The 18888-nt window shown below is 37.5% G+C and overlaps 1 protein-coding gene across 1 annotated transcript in view; it reads right to left on the minus strand.

The window, feature by feature from the left end:
• Positions 1-1531: 1531 nt before the first annotated feature.
• The window catches only part of NUP205 (nucleoporin 205), a 52424-nt gene continuing 35067 nt past the window's right edge, over positions 1532-18888 (minus strand). Inside the window, exons 26-43 of the mRNA XM_074870861.1 lie at positions 18275-18432; positions 17245-17325; positions 16245-16436; positions 14320-14590; positions 13790-13888; positions 12484-12632; positions 11581-11772; positions 11259-11380; positions 9979-10117; positions 9639-9765; positions 8604-8680; positions 6935-7060; positions 6274-6400; positions 5395-5561; positions 4868-4991; positions 3788-3916; positions 3009-3082; positions 1532-1890 (exon numbers count right to left, since the gene is read on the minus strand). Coding sequence (XP_074726962.1) covers positions 1738-1890; positions 3009-3082; positions 3788-3916; positions 4868-4991; positions 5395-5561; positions 6274-6400; positions 6935-7060; positions 8604-8680; positions 9639-9765; positions 9979-10117; positions 11259-11380; positions 11581-11772; positions 12484-12632; positions 13790-13888; positions 14320-14590; positions 16245-16436; positions 17245-17325; positions 18275-18432 — 2507 coding nt within the window. The 3' untranslated portion in view covers positions 1532-1737. The remainder of the gene's footprint in view (positions 1891-3008; positions 3083-3787; positions 3917-4867; positions 4992-5394; positions 5562-6273; positions 6401-6934; positions 7061-8603; positions 8681-9638; positions 9766-9978; positions 10118-11258; positions 11381-11580; positions 11773-12483; positions 12633-13789; positions 13889-14319; positions 14591-16244; positions 16437-17244; positions 17326-18274; positions 18433-18888) is intronic.

Raw genomic sequence — 18888 nt, forward strand, 5'->3', positions numbered from 1 at the left:
GAGCAGGGCTGAGAGGGGCGGGGCGGGGCAAGGCTCCGCGCGTGCCCGGGCCGGGGGCAGCGCTTCCGGCCTCCCGCCGCCCCGCCCCGCTTTGAAAAAAAGGGGGGGGGGGGGGGGGGGGAGGAGGAGGGGGGGGAAAGGGGAGGGAAAAAGGAAAGAAGTAAAGCCAGCCCTCCCGTTGCCAACAGTGTTCACTGCCGCTGCGGGGCGCCAGAAGCAGACCCCGGTGACAGACGGGCACCGCGCGAGCTGCCGAGGGCTCATACACGCGTGTGTGAGGTGGGGGTCCGCCCCCACAGGCACCGCGCCGAGGAGGCGGTGAAGCGCGGGAGCTGCCCTGCGGCGCGGAGGTCCCGGGACCCGCGCGCAGCCCCCCGGCGGTACGTTACACACGCGCCGTCAGTAGCCGCGGGCTGGCCGGGCTGGCCACCGCGGCGGCTCCTGCCCGCTGTGGGCTACGGGAAGGGTAGAGGCCGTCACCGGGTCCCGTCGGGGTAAACGCGTTACCGACGGTCCGCAGGAGGGGCGGCTGGCTCAGAGGGTGCTGTGTCCTGAAAGGGAGCGAAGTCCTCGGAGGCAGCTGGAGGTACACTCTTGGATTTACTGAAAAACTGTACATTATGTCCTCCTTTTCACTGAGATGGTAGAGAAACAAGAAAAACGCTATTGAGAATCAACAAAGTCCGACTCGGTAACCCGTTAATGTCTAGCTGTTCCTAGGGAGGAGCGTAGCTAATAACCATCATCTGAGAGCAGGGCTATCACCATCCATCCCTGCATAAAAGGTGATGTAATTCATGTAATTATTCATCTGCACAGACTAAGTATAAAATTGTAAAAAATGTGAAATACTAAGTAATGAAAAATCAGAGGGGACAGAATTTACAAAGCATACATGGAAAATAGGGCTTTAAGGTCAGACTCTTATTAGAGAGAAATCCAACAGATTTCATGTCAATAATCAGTGGTTACACCATTTCTTCTTTTTTCTTTTTTTTTAACATAAAGAGACCGTGAGAGATTAATATCTCTTGGGAGAACAACCTGTAACTACAGAACCAATCTACCACTCACAGATGTTGGCTTCCTCCTCATGCATTTTATTCTGTCTTTATACTGTTCCAGCAAGAACAGCACAGAAACCTTTGTTCCCCCAAGCCATAAGAACCAAACCTCAGGCAGTCACCTTCCATGACTTCTCCCCATATTTTTTTTTTTTCTTTTTTCTTATCATTCTCACCAAGAAAAGCAGCTTGTACTTGTCCAAAGAGAAGCAGCTTATACTTCTGTCAGCTGAAAAAAGGCAGGACAAGAGGGAGCAGAAACAAGCAGTTCACAGTACAAAACGACCACATTTCACAGAGAATCCCCACCGGAGTGATCAGTCTGCAAGTGCTGAAACTTGAACCCCATGTTTTCTCTGAAAGCATCCATAAATGTAACATCATCACAGTTGCAGAACTACTTTTGTTTCCTTTATGCCCTCTGTTAGATTTCTTTCTTGCTTGAAATTTTACATTAATCATATAACTCAGTTCAAAACAATCCTTTATTTCTCCTGCCAAGTTTGGAGCAGTAGGAAAGAATACACAAAACTGATCCATAGGGATAGGAAAAAAAAAGTAACAAAATATTTTTGACATTATTTAGAAAATGTGTGATCTATAAAATCTGATGATCCAGAAGGCCTGCCCTAGTACATTGCTTCAAGGGACAAGCAACATGTATCAGAATCATTTAGGTCCTTGATATCCTTAGGAGACCACGGATACGTCTAACAAGAGCTTGAATAAAAGTGTATCGTGACCGAACTTTAGAATATAATCCTTCAATGTCCAGAAGCTTCTTCTGCAGGGATTCACCAAAGCTGTTTGTGGCTTCAATCTGAAGCTAAGAAACAGAGATTTGCAGTCATCCATACAGAATCTTCTCTTTCTGGAATGTTAGCTTATCCATCATCAACTACCTGTCAACCCTTTCACTACGATTTATTCTCTAAATGACTTTCAAAAGTATGTTTTTTCTGACTCGCCTAATAAGTACTACTTGCATTCTTCCCTTATATTTTCCTCTCTAAATTATATAACGGATAGAGCCTTTCTACAGAGGTTTTTGGGTGACTCAGAGCATTTACAGATTATCCAAATATTACCACCTCACAACCTCTCCAGATTTTAGGAATTAAGTTCCTGTTTTAGGAATTAAATTCCTCAATTTAGGAATTCAGCCTCTTCAATTAATACAAACACTTCTTGCAATTCAAATTCACCTAGTCCTTTAAGGACTCTTTAGGAGTTACGAGTCCACGTGCATAGACATTTTTTCATTAATACAGATGTAAACAATCCCTGAAAAAATTAATTACATTCCAAGTATTTCTGCAAGATGTGACTGTATATTTTACTTTTGAACAAATGAAATAAAAGACGGATGGATGCCTTATCACAAAAACACATACAACTGTTCTTATAATTCTAGATTTTACAAAGATACTTGAAAGTGCACGTTTTTGAGCAGGTTTTTTCTGCACAAGCAGAAGTAGAAATGTCAGTGGGATTTATTAATAAAAATGATCTTCTGCCACCTCTGCATTAGATTTACACACTGTAAATTACTCCTTTGCTAGCATTCACATTTCATAGTCTTCTCAGTTTCTGTTATCCTTTCCAATCTCATTTCTCTACAGCCTAGCTGCAGCTGACCTGTAGTAAACAGCTACAGGATCACAGAAAATTGGGAATCCTGCCCTCATATTTTTTTGTAAGTCTAGCTCATTTAACTTTTTATATTAAGACCTGAAAATATGTGTGCAGCAGCACAACTGCTACCTGCTTCATAATACTTTCAAAAAAAATTTTGCAACATTTCATTAATCCTAAATTAAGTTATATCCTGTTGGTGTTACCACAGGTTGTTTAGAGGTGGGAAAACTACCATCAGACTGCTCTCAATAGCTGTATGGTAAATCAAGCACATTCTGTACTTTTCAGGACACTGTCACATCTCACCTGTTCTATATCATGCTGGCTCACTCGATTCAGTCCACTACTGAAATCCAAGTTAGGCTCTGAACCAAAGGAATCTAGTGATAGAAAATGAAACATTAAAATTTGGTTGGCTGCTCCACACTATCTTCTCCACATCGAGTTATAAAATGAGTTTAAAAATGCAGTGTTCCAAACTTGCACATTAGAAATGACACTGATTTTTTGACTTAAAATGATTTAGAGAAAATACATTAAGTAAGAGCCATAAATAATTTTGATCACACAACAGGGCACTTTAAGCAAAAAGTCCTCTCTGGATAACTTCTTTTTCTGACTTCTTTCCATTCTTTATTTTTTTTTTAAAACCAAAATCTAACAAACTTAAAAGCTTCTGGTGAATCAATGCTGCCTACAATTCTAAAAATACTTCTAAAACCACCAATATTAATTTTAGTTCTTAATTTCATCTTAGATTATTATATTGAAATATTTTCCTACAAATTGTTTTGAATCACCCATCTGATTACATTATTTGAACTTCACTTGGTTTGAACAACAAAAAAAAAATCATTAAATTTTACTTTCCTTTGGAGGTTATGTGTAATAGACAAAACCCAAAGGTCTATGACTTAACAATATTTGTATTGCCAATTTTCTAGCGGAAGATCCAAAGGTATGCCAAATCCAACCAAAATCTCCTTTATTAAATATAAATGGCAAAATATTAATAGTAGCAAATCAGTTTTAAAGCTAACCATCAGAAGTTATTCAAAGGCACTTTGATGTTTGAGAAATTTTACCTTGGAGCCTTCCTTTCTTAAATGACATCCTGGAGGACAGCAGTGGGTCTTGGGAGTCAGTGGGTGTGCAATGCAGTAGATAGTGTTCCAGATGACGCCAAAGAATGAAGAGACATGTTTCTATAATATCTGTAGACACAGCTAAGTGAAGAAGTCTAATTTTGTTGTCTTCAGATTGTAGGTTTACTATATGAGCATACTTACACACTGAAGGAGCTGAAGATGTTAGCTCAACCATCTGTCATCTCCTCCAGCAGAAGCTTCTGGCCCCCACTGCTATGGGGTCTCCTCACCTGCCTCAGTGCAGTGCTGGCTAGGTTACTTCAGACTGCTACTCACCCGGGAGAGGCTTTAAACCAACACTCTGCGCCAGAGCAGAGTATGAGTGCTCAAGTGGTTTGTAATGAGAGCTCAGTTGCAGAGACAGTGAATTAAAGCTGAGGTTATCAAGCTGGGGGTGGCAGTAACATCTTAAGTTACAACAGGTAAGTCTGCAAGAGCACATCTTTCCCAAAGTAGGTTTCAGAGGAAAATTCTGATCCGCTACAGACAATAATTTTGTGTGTGACTATTTATTTCTATAGAGTTACTGGTTTTTATGAGATTAGGTTTATGCAAGGTCAACTGTTCTGTAATTCCCATGACTGCTCTTATTTCATTGCCACCTGGTTTTGGGAGATCATTCAGAGCTGTTTCCACAGACTGGAAACTCCAGTTGCTCTAAAAGGCACCTCAAAATTATTTTTCAAAATACTTCTTCCACCACACTTGTACATATATGAATGTTTAGTGGGTCTGAATACTGAACGGAAGAGCTGGGCTGCAATAACTCTTCCATTATAACGTTGCAGAAAGTCCTAGCAGGGTTTCCTTGATGGGAATTACTAACTTGAAAATACTTACATTCTGACAATAGCAGAACAATACCCTCTTACTAATTTAATTTTCAGTATTTTAAATTTCCTTTTTGTAAAAAGCATTGTTCAAAGTGGTCAGAAATCTCAGTAAAAAGAACCTGTTCCTATTTCTCTGCTTTTCTGGAGCATCACCTTGAGGGTCATTTCAATTTTAGAAGGATACAAGAACAGAGAGAAAGCAGCTTGGCTCGGTTGTTTATTAGCTTCACCAGGCGTCGCCTTGCCAAAACGTATTTTTGGGAAGTGGAGATTTTGTCAACCCCAGCTGGCATAACTGACTGACACAGCTGTGATAAGAGGAAAACCAAGAAGACTGTAGCAAATCACAGAGCATCAAAAGAAATAAGCAAATAAAATTACTTATCAATATCTAGCACTTCCTTGTCAGCTACTATTTCTTCAAAACCGTGCTCTCTATTTTGAATTTGCATAATGTTGCTGACCAAAAAATGAAGAAATTAAATGTAGCCCTAAGCAACTATAATGAAAATCACAACTTTTACAAAGTTAAGCCAAATATTTTCCCCAAAGTTTTAGGTCACTCATTCTATGGCCCCCTTTATCAAGAGTAGAAAGGAATATGCACAAGAACTGGAACTATTTACTTATCCAAGATGGTTTGGAATCTCTGTTACAGCTATGTCTAAGTTACAAACAATACAGAGACTACAGAGTCAGAAGAACTATTACCTCTTTTATTTCATCTGGCGGGAGTTGCTCCACATTTTGCAATTTGTTAACACTCTGACGGTGGCTATCGTAGTAACTGAAGAAATCACTAGTGCTCTGTTTCAGCAGGTAGACGATAATGCCCAAGCCAGGCAAGTGCCAGTATGGGACCACTGGTACTTGTGTATCTAGAAAAGTCGACAAATTATAATAAATTTTTTTTAAAAAGAACAAGAAATCCATAAGGTATGCTCTCTGTAAGATATGAAAGCTCTGGAAAGTTTATATTTTATACTTCTGTGTCAGAAGTAACACAATTGAAAGTCTAGGTAAAAAGTTCTGTGGCTGTAGTACTAGAAGGCAGTCAGGATAGTACAGTACTGAGTGTAGCACGTGAAATGTAACTAGACCAGAAGACTCAGTAATTAAGTATTTTAACCACTCAGCTACATAATAGCACACTGTAAACTCTTGTCATGTGGCGTAATGAAGAGTTCCAGTCAGCATCAAAACACATCTTACATGTCATAAATGAGGTCCCAGTTCCACATGTTATCCAGCACAGATACTGAAAAAAAAATAAATCCTCACCTTCCCCTGTCTTGTGCTATTTATTTACATACACCTTTTTTTACTGATGTATGTGTTTCTGAGGCTGCCATAGGAAGTCAGTTAAAAAGGATTTTTTGTACACGTTTGTTTTAACTTGGATTAGTTTCCTGATTTGGCTTAGTGCAAGGCTGTGCAAACATGTGTTCCAGAATTAGAAAGTGGGCAGCTACAGTACTGGCATAAAGTGACTTAAAGTGTATGTGAAACTACAGCCTCTGGTTCATTATTTTCTACTAGCCCAAATGTCACACCATTCAGTCTCATAAAATAGCAAGCCAAAAATCTCACCCTGACGAGGCCCATCTCGGTTGGTTGATTCTGACAAGCTAGGAGTAAACAGACAAACAGCATGCTGAAAACTGGGGGCACTCTGCAACATAAGTGACTCACAGTATTCCATCACATTTGCACAGATCTGCCAAAAAAAAAACGACAGCACGTCAGTTACAATTTCTACAGGCTTTAGAGCATTAAAATTTAAATGGATAAATGTCAATAAACAACATGTTTTGCTCCCTCTCTTCTCACCAGAATGTGGTGATTCTCTTTTGTGTTCAGTTACAGCCTCTCTTCTATTTCCAGTCTAGGACTTGAAACCTTGCCTCTTTCCCAAACCTGCTAATTAAAATTTCTGGTCAATTTTACATCCCCTTTGGCTCTAACTTAGTGTTAGCCATTGCTGTCTACACCCAGCCTTCATTTTGAAAATTTAAGGCTTCGAAGTTCACAGAGTTTGTAACCAAGACAATAATGGTTGCTAATGCAAATTTACGTAACCAAATTTTCAAGGTTTACTTTAAATAGAAATAAAATGTGGGATCCTATACCAAACTAAAACCAGTATAGAGCATTACCACTATCATATGAAAGTATGACAACTAAACAAATCTGCACAGAAGGTGAAACGTCACAATCCTTGACTGAAGGTTCTAGCAGCTTGTGTCCTTACTTGTTGCATGGCCAACTCAATTTCATCCCTCTTGTTCATTCTGTCTCTCTCTGCGTTATCTTGCAGTTTAAACTGACGTAGTCTGTCTGAACCACCAAACCGACTTAGAAGTCCTAAGCACTGGCGCTGCCATAAGAAATGAACATTTTAATTAGTATCTCAACAAATGAAGTGCATGATTCTTTTCACTTAAGTGATACATATCCCTTAAAACACAATAGCAAGAGAGCAATGCAGGTAAAACTTTTAGCACTTTGTAAACGAAATTTAAATTTTTAAAACATATTGGTTTAACTCACCTTTTAAAATTAATTAAATTAATGGCACCCTAAAACAGTTCCTTGAGAAATGAATGGAATTCAAAAGTGCACAACTTTGATGTCTCTTTCAGACTGTTACACTGACTAGCACTGACAGTTTAGGTTTACCAATGCCCGCTTAAAACACCTTTACCTATATAGACAAACTAACAAAATCTAGATACGACGATAATAAGCTCCATAGAAGTAGAGTGCAAAAAACAATTCATACTTTCATAAAAAGAAGTAATAATCAATAAATTTGTTTTTAGTTTACATGTGGCTGTTAAGATCAACAAACTACTTCAGACTGTAAGTCAGTTTTGTGCATAATGACAGAAACAGGTATCAAAGATTAAAGATTTTTTGGTAATTACTTTTGGGGAAGAGTAAAACATTTAAATCCTTTTATTACTCGATGAAAGTTACAGGACAAATTAGAGAGAAAAGTTACAGTAACAGATGACTGATTCACACAGTTTTGTTCAGAACAGCTGTTTTCAAAATAACTAATTAAAACTCCTTATAACACACACACACACCAAAAAAAAAATCTTTCTGCTGTCCCATGGGAATTTTTTGTTGACATGATGCATCAGAATACCAAGTACACTAGCATTACAGCAATCATTTACAGCTTGCTACTTCGCTTCAGGCTGGTCAGCCTAATAGCTACTATCAAAGTGTAGAGAGAATACATCCTTCTCTTGCAACCAGAAGTATTTGATAGGGCAGCCCTTTCTACAGATAGTTTTCAATTAAATATTTCTTTACAAAAGTCCTTGATCACATGAACCAAAGCTTCAAAAACACTGTTGGATGCTGAATGCTGAGCTGTAAAGAGGTGTAAAATAATAGCTTTTGATCAAGACTTATTCTATCTTGGCTTTCATTCTTGTTTCTAAGTCAGGGTTGTTTTTAAAAGGGGAGGAAAGAAATAAAGCACTAGCATGTTTGATACTCCAAATTGTTGAGCTGGAGACATACACGTGGCAAAAGGGGTAACAGTATTTCTGCATTATTTCACATGCTTTGGTGTTGACCTCAAATTATTCTTCTCCTCCACATAAGGTGAATCCTAAGCCAGGGAGGGAAAAAAAGTCCCTGATGCAACTCTGATGTTGCCAAATCTTTTCTACTGGGGGCAGGGGAAGCAGGCAGGGGAACCAAAAAACCAAGCCACCAAACCCACACACCACACAAACCACCCCCACCCCCCAAAAAAATCCCAACAAACCACTGCACATTCTTCTTAATGGTGGAAAACATCTCTTTTTTAGCTGCTAGTAGTCAGGGTACAAAAATCAGGAAGAAACTCATCTACACAACACTTGTCCTTTTAAAATTGTATAAATATACAACTTCATTACCTGAAATCGGCCTATATGTCCTTGTAGCTCCATCTGTGTCCCTTCATTAACATCAACGTCCAGCTCACTCAGCACTCCTGATATGAGACAAAGCCATTAAATTAACTGTTTGGGTTTTTTCAAAAGAAGACAGGTTTATGCAGTATATACATTTGAATACAAGCATTGATCACAAGAATTTCAGCCAAACGTATAACTTATATTTTGCACATTGTTTGAGGAAAACATTCAGATATGAATGCAGCTACTAGGAGATGCATAAGAGCATGTAGCTTACTGTTCTGACAAGTAATTAAAAGGCAGGGAGGAAGGGAGGTAGCATGAAAATTGCAGCTGTTTTGCAAAGCTCAGTATACCGTAAGCAAAGAAACATCTGGGCTCAACCTACAGCTCTGCACTCCTTTCTATTGTAGTCAGATATCTCTCCTGAACAAAGAAAGCCATTAAATCAAAATAGAGAAGTTATTCTGAAACTGTAAGCAAGTCTTCTAGCATACAGAAGAAATCACTATATCCATCATAATAATTATTAGTCCTCTGTGAAGATAAGTCACCCAAAAGAAGTGTCAGTATGCTAGTCTACAGTGCTTCTCCCTGGAAGCTTTCTTTTTTAAATAAGTAAAAATGGAGAAGACATTAAGAAAGATACGGGTAGGCAAACAATTTTCTGTCTTCATTTCCTCAGTCATAGAATTTGCTGAATGAAAATTCTTTTTGGGGATACCACATGCACTTTGAACACTACTATCTGCAAGTCATCTCAAAGACAAAAAGTACGTACTGTCAGGTAGCATAATGAAAGACAATGGGAAGTCAAATGCATATTGATAAGGGCACTATGTCCACTGCAAATCCACAATACTTACTTCAAGAACAATTATTTAACATTTCTTTATTTTTACCAGAGCTCTACATGTCGAGAACATTCTGTACTGTAGTAGATACTGCCTTATATGTCTTACTATTTCTTTATAGAAAAGAAAGCCTGAGATTCATGCAGATGGGTCTAAGAGACTTCAAAACTGCAGTTCCTACCAGGCAAAGCTGCCTTGCTGATTATTCCTGTCAGGGAGGCCAGCTCCTGGAGAGATCCAACACTAACATCTTGACACCTCAGGATTGCCTGGATAGTATCCGAATGGGAAATCAGAAACTGCAAAACCTGTACCACAAGAAGAAAAGGGAAAATATGAATGACTCAAAATTTAGCAGTGAGCAGAGAGGAAGCAATGCTTTTACTTTTGGAGAATTTTAAAGTGGTCTCCCATACCAGTGAGGATAGGATTTTTAAAAAAATACCTTACGTTCAGAGCAAAAGGACACATTTCTTTGAATGAGCAGTAGCAGTGATACTCTAGCACCTTTTGGAACTTACCTGTCCTGCTGCTTGCAGGTGTTGTGCCATGCTGGATGTGAGGATCACTTGGCACAGTTGAAGAGCTGGAAGAAGAATCTGGCGATAGCGTTCCACTGGAGCAGGAATGAAGACTGGAGGATCTCTCATCCCATACATTCTTAAGATGTTTGAAAAGAAGAACAAATAAAGAAAAAAAAAAAGAAACAATATAAACAGTGCAAGAAGAGTGAAGCCCAGTAGCAAGGCAGACCCTCAGCCTACAAACACCCTCAAGAACATGCAAACATTCATATTTTAATTATAGGTCTGTCCTTGAACTGAGTTTACATTGGAAAAGCAACAAATTCATGATACACAGCTGCTGCAATTTACCTAGAAAGCTGCTGCCAGACACCTTCTCTAGGGAGGGAAAATGACTGCTTTGTACTGAACTACATTCAATCAGATTACTTTGTTGTAGAAATATGACATCTGTTTTCTTTACTTATATATAAAACTAAACATTCTCAAATATTTTAGGAAGAGGTGTGCTTAATTCTAAACCAACTGATAAATATAGTCCTCTACAAATGCCCTGTAGGTTTGAAACAATCTTAAACATCTCTTTTAAACAGAGTACTTAAGTCTTAAATTTTTCTGAAATGTTTGAATTCCCAGTGCATCACTAAGAACTGTAAATTTAAAGCAAGGACCAAGGTTTGATATCAACCAAGGTGATTTCTGCTAAATATGCAATTTCCTTCTCTGAGATCTTTTCTCAGTCATCTCACAATGACTAACAACATGGCAAAACATCAAGAAATTTGCCAAGCAATGTTAACTGCGAAATTTTTGTGGTTTGTTGTTTTTTTTTTTTTTTAAACACATTGTAAAATATTTCTGAAATAACATTTACTTCACTGCTCTCTCATTAGTGCTTTATGGGGGAGGATGAACTTTGCACTTTTTGTTCATCAACTGCAAAGTCCCCAAAATAAGTTTACAGTGTAGGCTGGTTTTAAAACATTACAGTCTAAATGATACATTAATAACAATATCTAGACAATTCCTATCTAAGGTATCAAACAAATAAGATTTTACATAGTCTAAGTAACTGGACATGCAAGTACAACTTCATACCCACTTATTTGGAAATTTTCTCTCAATAAAAGGTAGTTTTAAACTGAAAAGTTAAAAGAAACACACAAAAAGAATATATCCACAAATACTTATTCAGAAGACTTGTGGCTATAGAAAGACATCAGATACTTCCAAGACTATATTACAGTTTCAAAATCAGCCAGGGAACCAACACTTACCCCTGATGGTCTGTTTCGGGTCGCATGTCATACACTTGACACTGTGCCAGCCTCACAATCACTCCAGACCGCAACAGCTCTAATGCCCCTTGCTGACTTTTAGCTATTCTAGTGAGGAATGCCTAGAGAAAAAGAAGGGTAAGTATTGGAGATGCACAATGAGACTTGTTATGACTACTTTCTCACTTGATTTTAACATAATTTCAAATATTATTATTTTAGTAAAATAGCTCTGAGTACCATCAATGTGAATTATAGACAAACAACTTTTATTTAAAAAAGACCCCACCATACCACAGAATTGTTTCTGAAGTACTGTTACCATTTTGGACTCATAGGTGTACAGTGCTTTAAGTAAAGGAGGCTGAGGTGTGAGCAAGCTCTGAAGAGTTAGATCATCATCTGCTAGGCTATCCACAAGCACCTTCAGGTAGCCACTATTGGACAGATACAACAGCCACTGCTGCTGCTTGTCTACTGAAACAATACGATCAAGCAAAGCCAATGCCAGCATCTGTATAGGGCAAGAAAAAACAACAAAAAGAAAACAGAATTAAATCTATGAGATCAATGAGATTTCTAACAAATACCTAGTTCCTTCTAACAGCTTCTTAAAAGCAGAATGCACTTCTGCACTACAATCACAATCCTTTATGCAGAAAATATTTTAAGATTTCTTGATGTTTTAGTATAAGCCAATTATCTTTTCTCTATTGTTCTTTAACAAAATATTACAGATATTGTTGAACAGTAACTATGCCAAAATATTTTAATGAAGTATTGCTACAAGCACTATGACTATTTAAAACTAGTTTGCATTCTGACTAGATTCCTGTCCACTGAAGTTATTATCAGAAAATATTTCTTCCCAAAGTCACCAAACCTTCCCGAAGTGGGAAAATAAACTGGTAAGTCCAAGATTTAAAAGTAGTAACAAATAAATTCCACAGCAGTTCATACCTACAATCTTTTGCAGCAGTGCTTGCTACCCTCATTTTTAAACAACAGAACACATAGCTTTTTTGAGAAAAAAAATTAATATGTATGTATGCCCCTACTTTCAACAGCTTGAAGGATGAGTGGGAGGACAGAAACGTGAAAGAGATTAAGTATCTAGAAAAAAAATGTTCTAGTTCTACCTCATGAAATTTCCCTTTTCTGCACAGTAGTAAAATGTTCTTTAAAACAAACCAAACAGCTATTGCAAAAGAATAGATTTATTTACCCGGCCTATCTCATGACCATCACAGGCATCACGACAGACGACCTCCATGAGAGCTGCCCCATAACTCTCAATAATTGCCATGTTTTCTCGTTGCAATTTACTAAACACATCTTCAGGAGCTGTCAGACGTTCCCACATAGTTTTTTTAGCTGCAAAAAGCAAGTAAAATGAAAAATTAAAAATGCAAAGAAGGGCAGCTTAGCATTAGTTGAGCTACAGTACAGCTGAGGCTATGCCCTTCATGGCATTCTCTATCTTGCAACAGAAGTGCCCCAAACAATGGACAGGGTTTTTGACCGAAGTGCAAATGTTTTCCTACAAATCCATACTTTTCTGAATATCACATGCAGGCCAGCTAGCACAAAACATGTGTGTACCTGTATATATACACCCTCCTTGCAAATATATATTCCACGTTACATGTACTGAATCCTAGAATAATTTTAAGCAGACTACTAGGCCTAAAAACTTTCACTGGGACCAAAACATGCTGTTTTGAAGGGAAGTAAACAAAGTAACTTAACTGGGAAAGGGATGAATCCAAAGCCAGCAATAAACTACAAAAGGGTCATAATAAATTCAAAGGTATTTTTACTATTGTAGCTCAAAATGCTGATCAAGTAATAGCAATAAGAGTCTGCACGCACAGGTATTAGCCTCAAGTTTGTTTTTCAGTCCTTGTCCAAGCTCTAAGATGAAATAATGGTGCACTGACAAATCAAGTGGTTAAGCCATTAACAGAGACAATGGGATATTCACCATAAGCTCTCTTGGTTAAGCAGCAATTCTGGCTGCCTTGCTTATTTTTTGGGGAGTAGGGGGGATGCTTTTTTGTTTGTTTTCCATCTAGGGGTCTTCAGGTAAAGGAACAGAAAAAATATTAAATAATATTTGGTTTCGGGTTTTTTTTAGAACAGGATCACTGTCGTATGAGTGTACATACATTTCTACAGCTCCAGCTGTTCTCAAGTAGGTCCAAGTAAGCTCCAGTTCACTGACAATTTTGTAGCTATGATGCATAGATTTAAATGGACACAAATTAAATATCTTCTTTAGTGCCGGAGATCAGAAATTTAATATCCTCAACCAGAACAATACATTTTGAATGCATATGTAGCTAAACAGGTCAGAATAGAGGAAAATTTGCATCATTTAGCATAAGCAACTAATTTCAGAGGCTCCTGGAGATGGTTTCTATCTATATAATCTATTTCCAGAAGACAACTCAGCATGCAGAAACTGTACTGTTCAGAGTTACATAACAATTTTTTTTTTTCCTCTTTTCCATAATACAATTGGACCATACCTGCTTCTAAAGTGTCTGGTTCATCTGGTCTCTGGGCAATCTGCAAATAATAAAGCAGTGATCCATAAAGGTGCGTTCTCACTCTCTGGAAGCCACCACCTGTTCACAAGAAACATTCATAATTAAAACCAAATAGATGTATATTCCATAACACCATCTTCCACTGGCAATTATTTTCACTTTCCTATGGCAATGTTGGCAAAAATAAATAAAACAAATAGATTTCTTAAGTCAGAGTTCTACTGTTCACAGAAATATGTATTTGTGAGTAAATTCAGCAAGTTTATGCTGCTCCAAAAAAGTGGTAATATTTACACATTTCTCTCCTGCTTGTTGTTCAGATTTAAAAAATAATATGCCTTTATAATTTTTTCTTGTTAGCACCATCACTTAGATCTGTACTAATCCTGTAAGAGCCATCTAATTGACTGTAATGAAAATCCTCACTGCAGTAACAGGAAGCAGCTCAGCCCACCTTTCTACTCTTGGCTGGGGGAATTCCCACACATGCACTGCAAAGGTCAACACACCTGTTTTCAAAATGAAATCCAGCAGCTTTTTTAAGATGATGTGGAGGGAGGAGTCACCAATGGAAGCAAAACCCATGGATATGCTCTCAGAGCCAGGTGATGAGGTAAAAGAAGCATCCAGCATCAAGACATATTGGGACTGTCCCGCCACAGGGAGTGCAAGAGGCTGTTTCTGTTCAGTTTTCACGGACTGGCTCAGGTGGGCAGTCAGGGTGAACACAGCCCCTGCCACCACCGGCATCAACTCCTGAGCTGCATCATCATCTAGGATCTTAATACAGAAGAAAAACAGAATATAATAAAAAAGAAAAAATAAAGTAGAAAAGTGTCTGATTTCATGAGCTATTACAGCAATTAATTTAGCCTCTCACAGCTATTTAATTTATGTATGCATAAGGATTTCATCAACATGGCACTATTTAAAACAAATCAAAATCAGTACTGCCAGAAACGTGTTCAGAAAGATGAGTTGAACACATTTTAATTGAGAAGACCATTAGCCTTTTTTTTTTTTTTATTTACACAAATCACAGGCAGGAGAATTAAATCTGTATGGGGAAAAGGGAAGGAACATGTTGACATTTGAGTTGTTTTATTAGTAAAATATCTAAACCTAGGATAGAGAAAGGACAACTAACAACCTCTTGGCTTTACAGCTATTTAAGAAAACTATTTCCATTAAGAACATGAAGATACAATTTAGAAAACTCAAAGGGGTGAGCATCAAAGTGAGCATCAAAGGAGCATTGAGTGTGGAGAAACACTAACAAGGAGTTAGCATCTACTATTTTAGTTCACTTTATCGTTTAAAAGGTAAACCAGGTATCTTTATCACTGACACTCAAGAAGCTTTTCTTTTAAGCAATATAGTTGTTTAATACAAGAGATCAATTATTTTCAAAAGAAAATAACAATAATTGTTTTATCAAATTAACAAAATCTTCACTAAAAATTAAGTATTACAGAAAATTGGAGTCTGAAATTTCTGCTCTGTAAAGATTTTAGGAAAGAAAGAAATTCCTTCGACTAGCAAATGCCTCCCTTGCTTCCTGTTTTTTTTAATTTTGCTCACATAAAATCAGCATTCTACTACAAAATAGTTTTTAGGTAACTCCTACAGAAAAAATAATGGAAACAACAGCAGCAAAAAATCCAAAAGGTTACCTTTTGCTTGAAAAAAATGTAACATTTTCATATATATTTCCCAAAACACAACTTGTCTAATCAGGAGAACTACAAACAATGTAACTCTCACAATGAAGGAAAATAAAAAAAAAAGGACCCAGTAGCCTAAACAATACAAGGATCCTTCATTAAATTTTGTCTTTGAGAATGGCTAGGTCAGTAGTAACTGCCTAGTCTGTATCAAAAATTACTACTGTAATTCAGCAGTAAACCACCTAGACTTTACTTTTAAGACAAAGCAAACTCTCACATTTCCAAAACCCCTTCTAATTGTAATCTTTTTCTACTCTGAAGCTTCATTCAACTCTTTCATTTTTCAAAAGAAGCAGCGGTAGGATTTGCAGTGAGTCATCTAAACGCAGTACATCTGCAACTGCAGTACTGTTTGCCTTCATCCTTTCCATGAGCTCTTCTATCTATGTTCCTTATTAAAATGGGCTGTTTCCTTTTTACACACCCTTTCCAGACTACCATCATACTGGATTATATTGAAATGTCTTTGAAATTTGTCAATATACGGTTCATAGTTCAACAGTAGCTATGCTAGAATACAGAGTATCCCCTCTGTCCACAGTGCATTCAACCTCAGCACAGCAGCAATCAGAAAGCTAAAAAGAATACTAAAGGCAGACAAATGTTCTTCTGGATTACAATCAAGAATGTTACTTGAAGAGTAGTTTCTCTTTCACATAAAAAGATATAGCAACAACGGAGAGGGTTGATTCCCAGTATACCATTACCTTGTCATGCACATCCTGCAAAAGATCACGGATAATCAGTTGTCTGTCCTCAGCCTGTATGAGATCCTGGGGGCAGGCAGTGAGTATAATTTCAACCAGTTGTCTCCATGACTCTAAAGCATGCCTCTTAGCATGGAGGCACTGCAGCAGCTTGTTCCGCTCCACTACATACTGCAGGATAGTGTTGATCTCCTGAACACCCACAACAAAGAAATTGAGTTATAATATGCTAAAAGAAGTTAGATAGCAAAGACAGATTTCAAGATAAAATTCCATCTATTAGTAGTAGTCTTTGGAAAAAAAAAAAGTAATTCTTCAGCTTATAAGAAACAAGCTGCTATTAATCATTTTAACAAAACAGGTCAATCCATTTCTGAGCTGCTTTTCACAAGCCCTTTCCATTATGAATGTCTCAAGCTCATAGTAAAAAAAAAAATAATCAAAAGTCAAAAACAACTGTGAAAATTCTATTTGTGAATTTTCTTTCCATTTTAATCTTGAGTCATTTCTCCTTCATCCTTCAACTTTCAAATACATTTAGCCAATTTCAACTAAATTTAAAAGACGGCAGGAACCTCAGAAAACAATTAAGCTCCAAGTTCCCTGAAACTATAGTTGTGTAGAAGAAAGGAGAAATAAATTGGCATCCCCTGTGAGAGAAAGGCAAGATGAACTTGGCTGCTACAGGCTGTACTGGTCAACAGTATATACTGCTTTCTGTACAGTGGGGTGGGAGCTCCAATTGTTATCAGTAACAGGGAGGAAAAAGTTCAAGAAAAAACAAAACAGACTCCAGGTCTGCTGTTTAGAGAACAGCATGTTAAGGAGTAGTTTATCTTACCAAATTTTAATGTCTTTTTTTCTTTTTTCCCCCTTCAGGAATTACTAACTCAAAGTTCAGACTCAAATCCCAAGTTTTCATAGTAAAGCTTACTGCTTGACAGTATATGAAATCCACCAAGAGCAACAACAAACAGTAGTTTACTTTTGCTGTACTTACCTCCATAAGTAAAGGTCTCTGGCCTATTGCTGCCATTCCTTGAAGAGCATTGACTTCTGCAACCAGAACTCTGTGAAGGTACTGAAATTAAGAAGTTAAAAAAGAAACTTTAATGACAAGGAAGTCATATCTGTCCCTCCTAAAAGTATTTAGAAGATGACTACATAGTGACAGATGCAACTGAAGGACTGAGATTGAAGTAAGTTTTACTCATTTTTTAGGTTTCTCCTATAACTCATTCTATAACTGCAGTACTTTTAGCTGTCTAGTCTCTCTCCCTGCTCACTGCAACTTTCATTTTTGCACTCATTCACTTCCTTCTGGTCCTAAGCTGATTCTGTCCTTCATGAGCTCTTCTCACACATCACATTTCATTTCCTCCTCAATCTTCACTATAGTCCTCTTGCACAGAAGGAAGGGTTTGTTTAAAGTCTAAAATACACTTTACAATATCGAATAGGTGGTTCCTAATATGGAATAACTGCATTCCTATCACCATCAAGATCACTTTTAAGTTACATTTTGCTCCTGCTCTGTCCCTTGTATTTCAGATCACAAATTTTTCAGGACTATTTATCATAGACTTGTCAAGTATTCATCACAATGTAACACTATCTTAACTAAAGCCTCTAAGAACTACTGCAGTACACAACTATGTTGTGTACATAACTGTGCACACATATGTAGTACTACATAGCTGTGTATTGGAGACCAACAAAAAACATAAGGTAGATGTCATAGCTGCAATATCACTTAAGTGTTCCAAGGTGGGAAAAACATTAAGATAGAAAGTATTTCCTGAAAGTGTCTTAAACAGATGCATCTGTCTACTGCAAATGAGAAATCAGTGAGTGCAATGCAGAAGTAGTAGTAAACTAATCCAAACAGTTTGCATAAGTTACATGCATATCTGAAACAGCTATACTTCTTACATGAAAGCAAGTTCCAAAGTATTATTAATACACTGATCATTTTAATTATTAAGATACAAAATAGCACATGCAACTTGAGAACATAGACCACTGAGCACCTTGACGTTGCAGACCACTTGTCCACGTGCATTCTTGTGCTCACAATTAGCAATGACTTGCTCAATCTGAACCCGGTCAAAAAAATCCAGTTGTAAAGGCTCTGGAATGTCCTGACTGAAGTCAATTGAATCCAGGATACTTAAGATCTTCCTGCGTACTGGAAATGTAAAGGAATTCAAACTGTATTCAGAAATATCAAGGGGAAAACAAACAAACAAAAAAAGGCAATAGAAGCCTAACTTACATTTATAAATCTAAATCTTAATGTGTAAAGTTTCAAAAGAAAACATTTAATCTTCAGAAAGTGCTATCAATTTATATACGGGTCTTAAAAACATTTTCTACAGCCTTAAACTCTTAATTTGTGTTATACTGTGTTGTTCTCCTTTTATGTATGCATGTAATCCAATATTTACAAATACAAAATTCTGATTTTTTCTCCTAAATAAACCAGGCTGGTTTCCAGTGAGAACCATGCAGTCTTTTGTTGAGACTTAGAAACACTGTAAGGAATCTGAAGGTACTTGGGTTTTGTATTATCTGCCATAAAAAAAACAAACGTGTTCAGCCTTAGCAACAGTCTCACTGTTTTTACTGTTAGCAGTAAATTTAG

This window comes from Strix uralensis, chromosome 5 (genome assembly GCF_047716275.1).
Source record: "Strix uralensis isolate ZFMK-TIS-50842 chromosome 5, bStrUra1, whole genome shotgun sequence".
Classification (NCBI taxonomy): Eukaryota; Metazoa; Chordata; class Aves; order Strigiformes; family Strigidae; genus Strix; species Strix uralensis.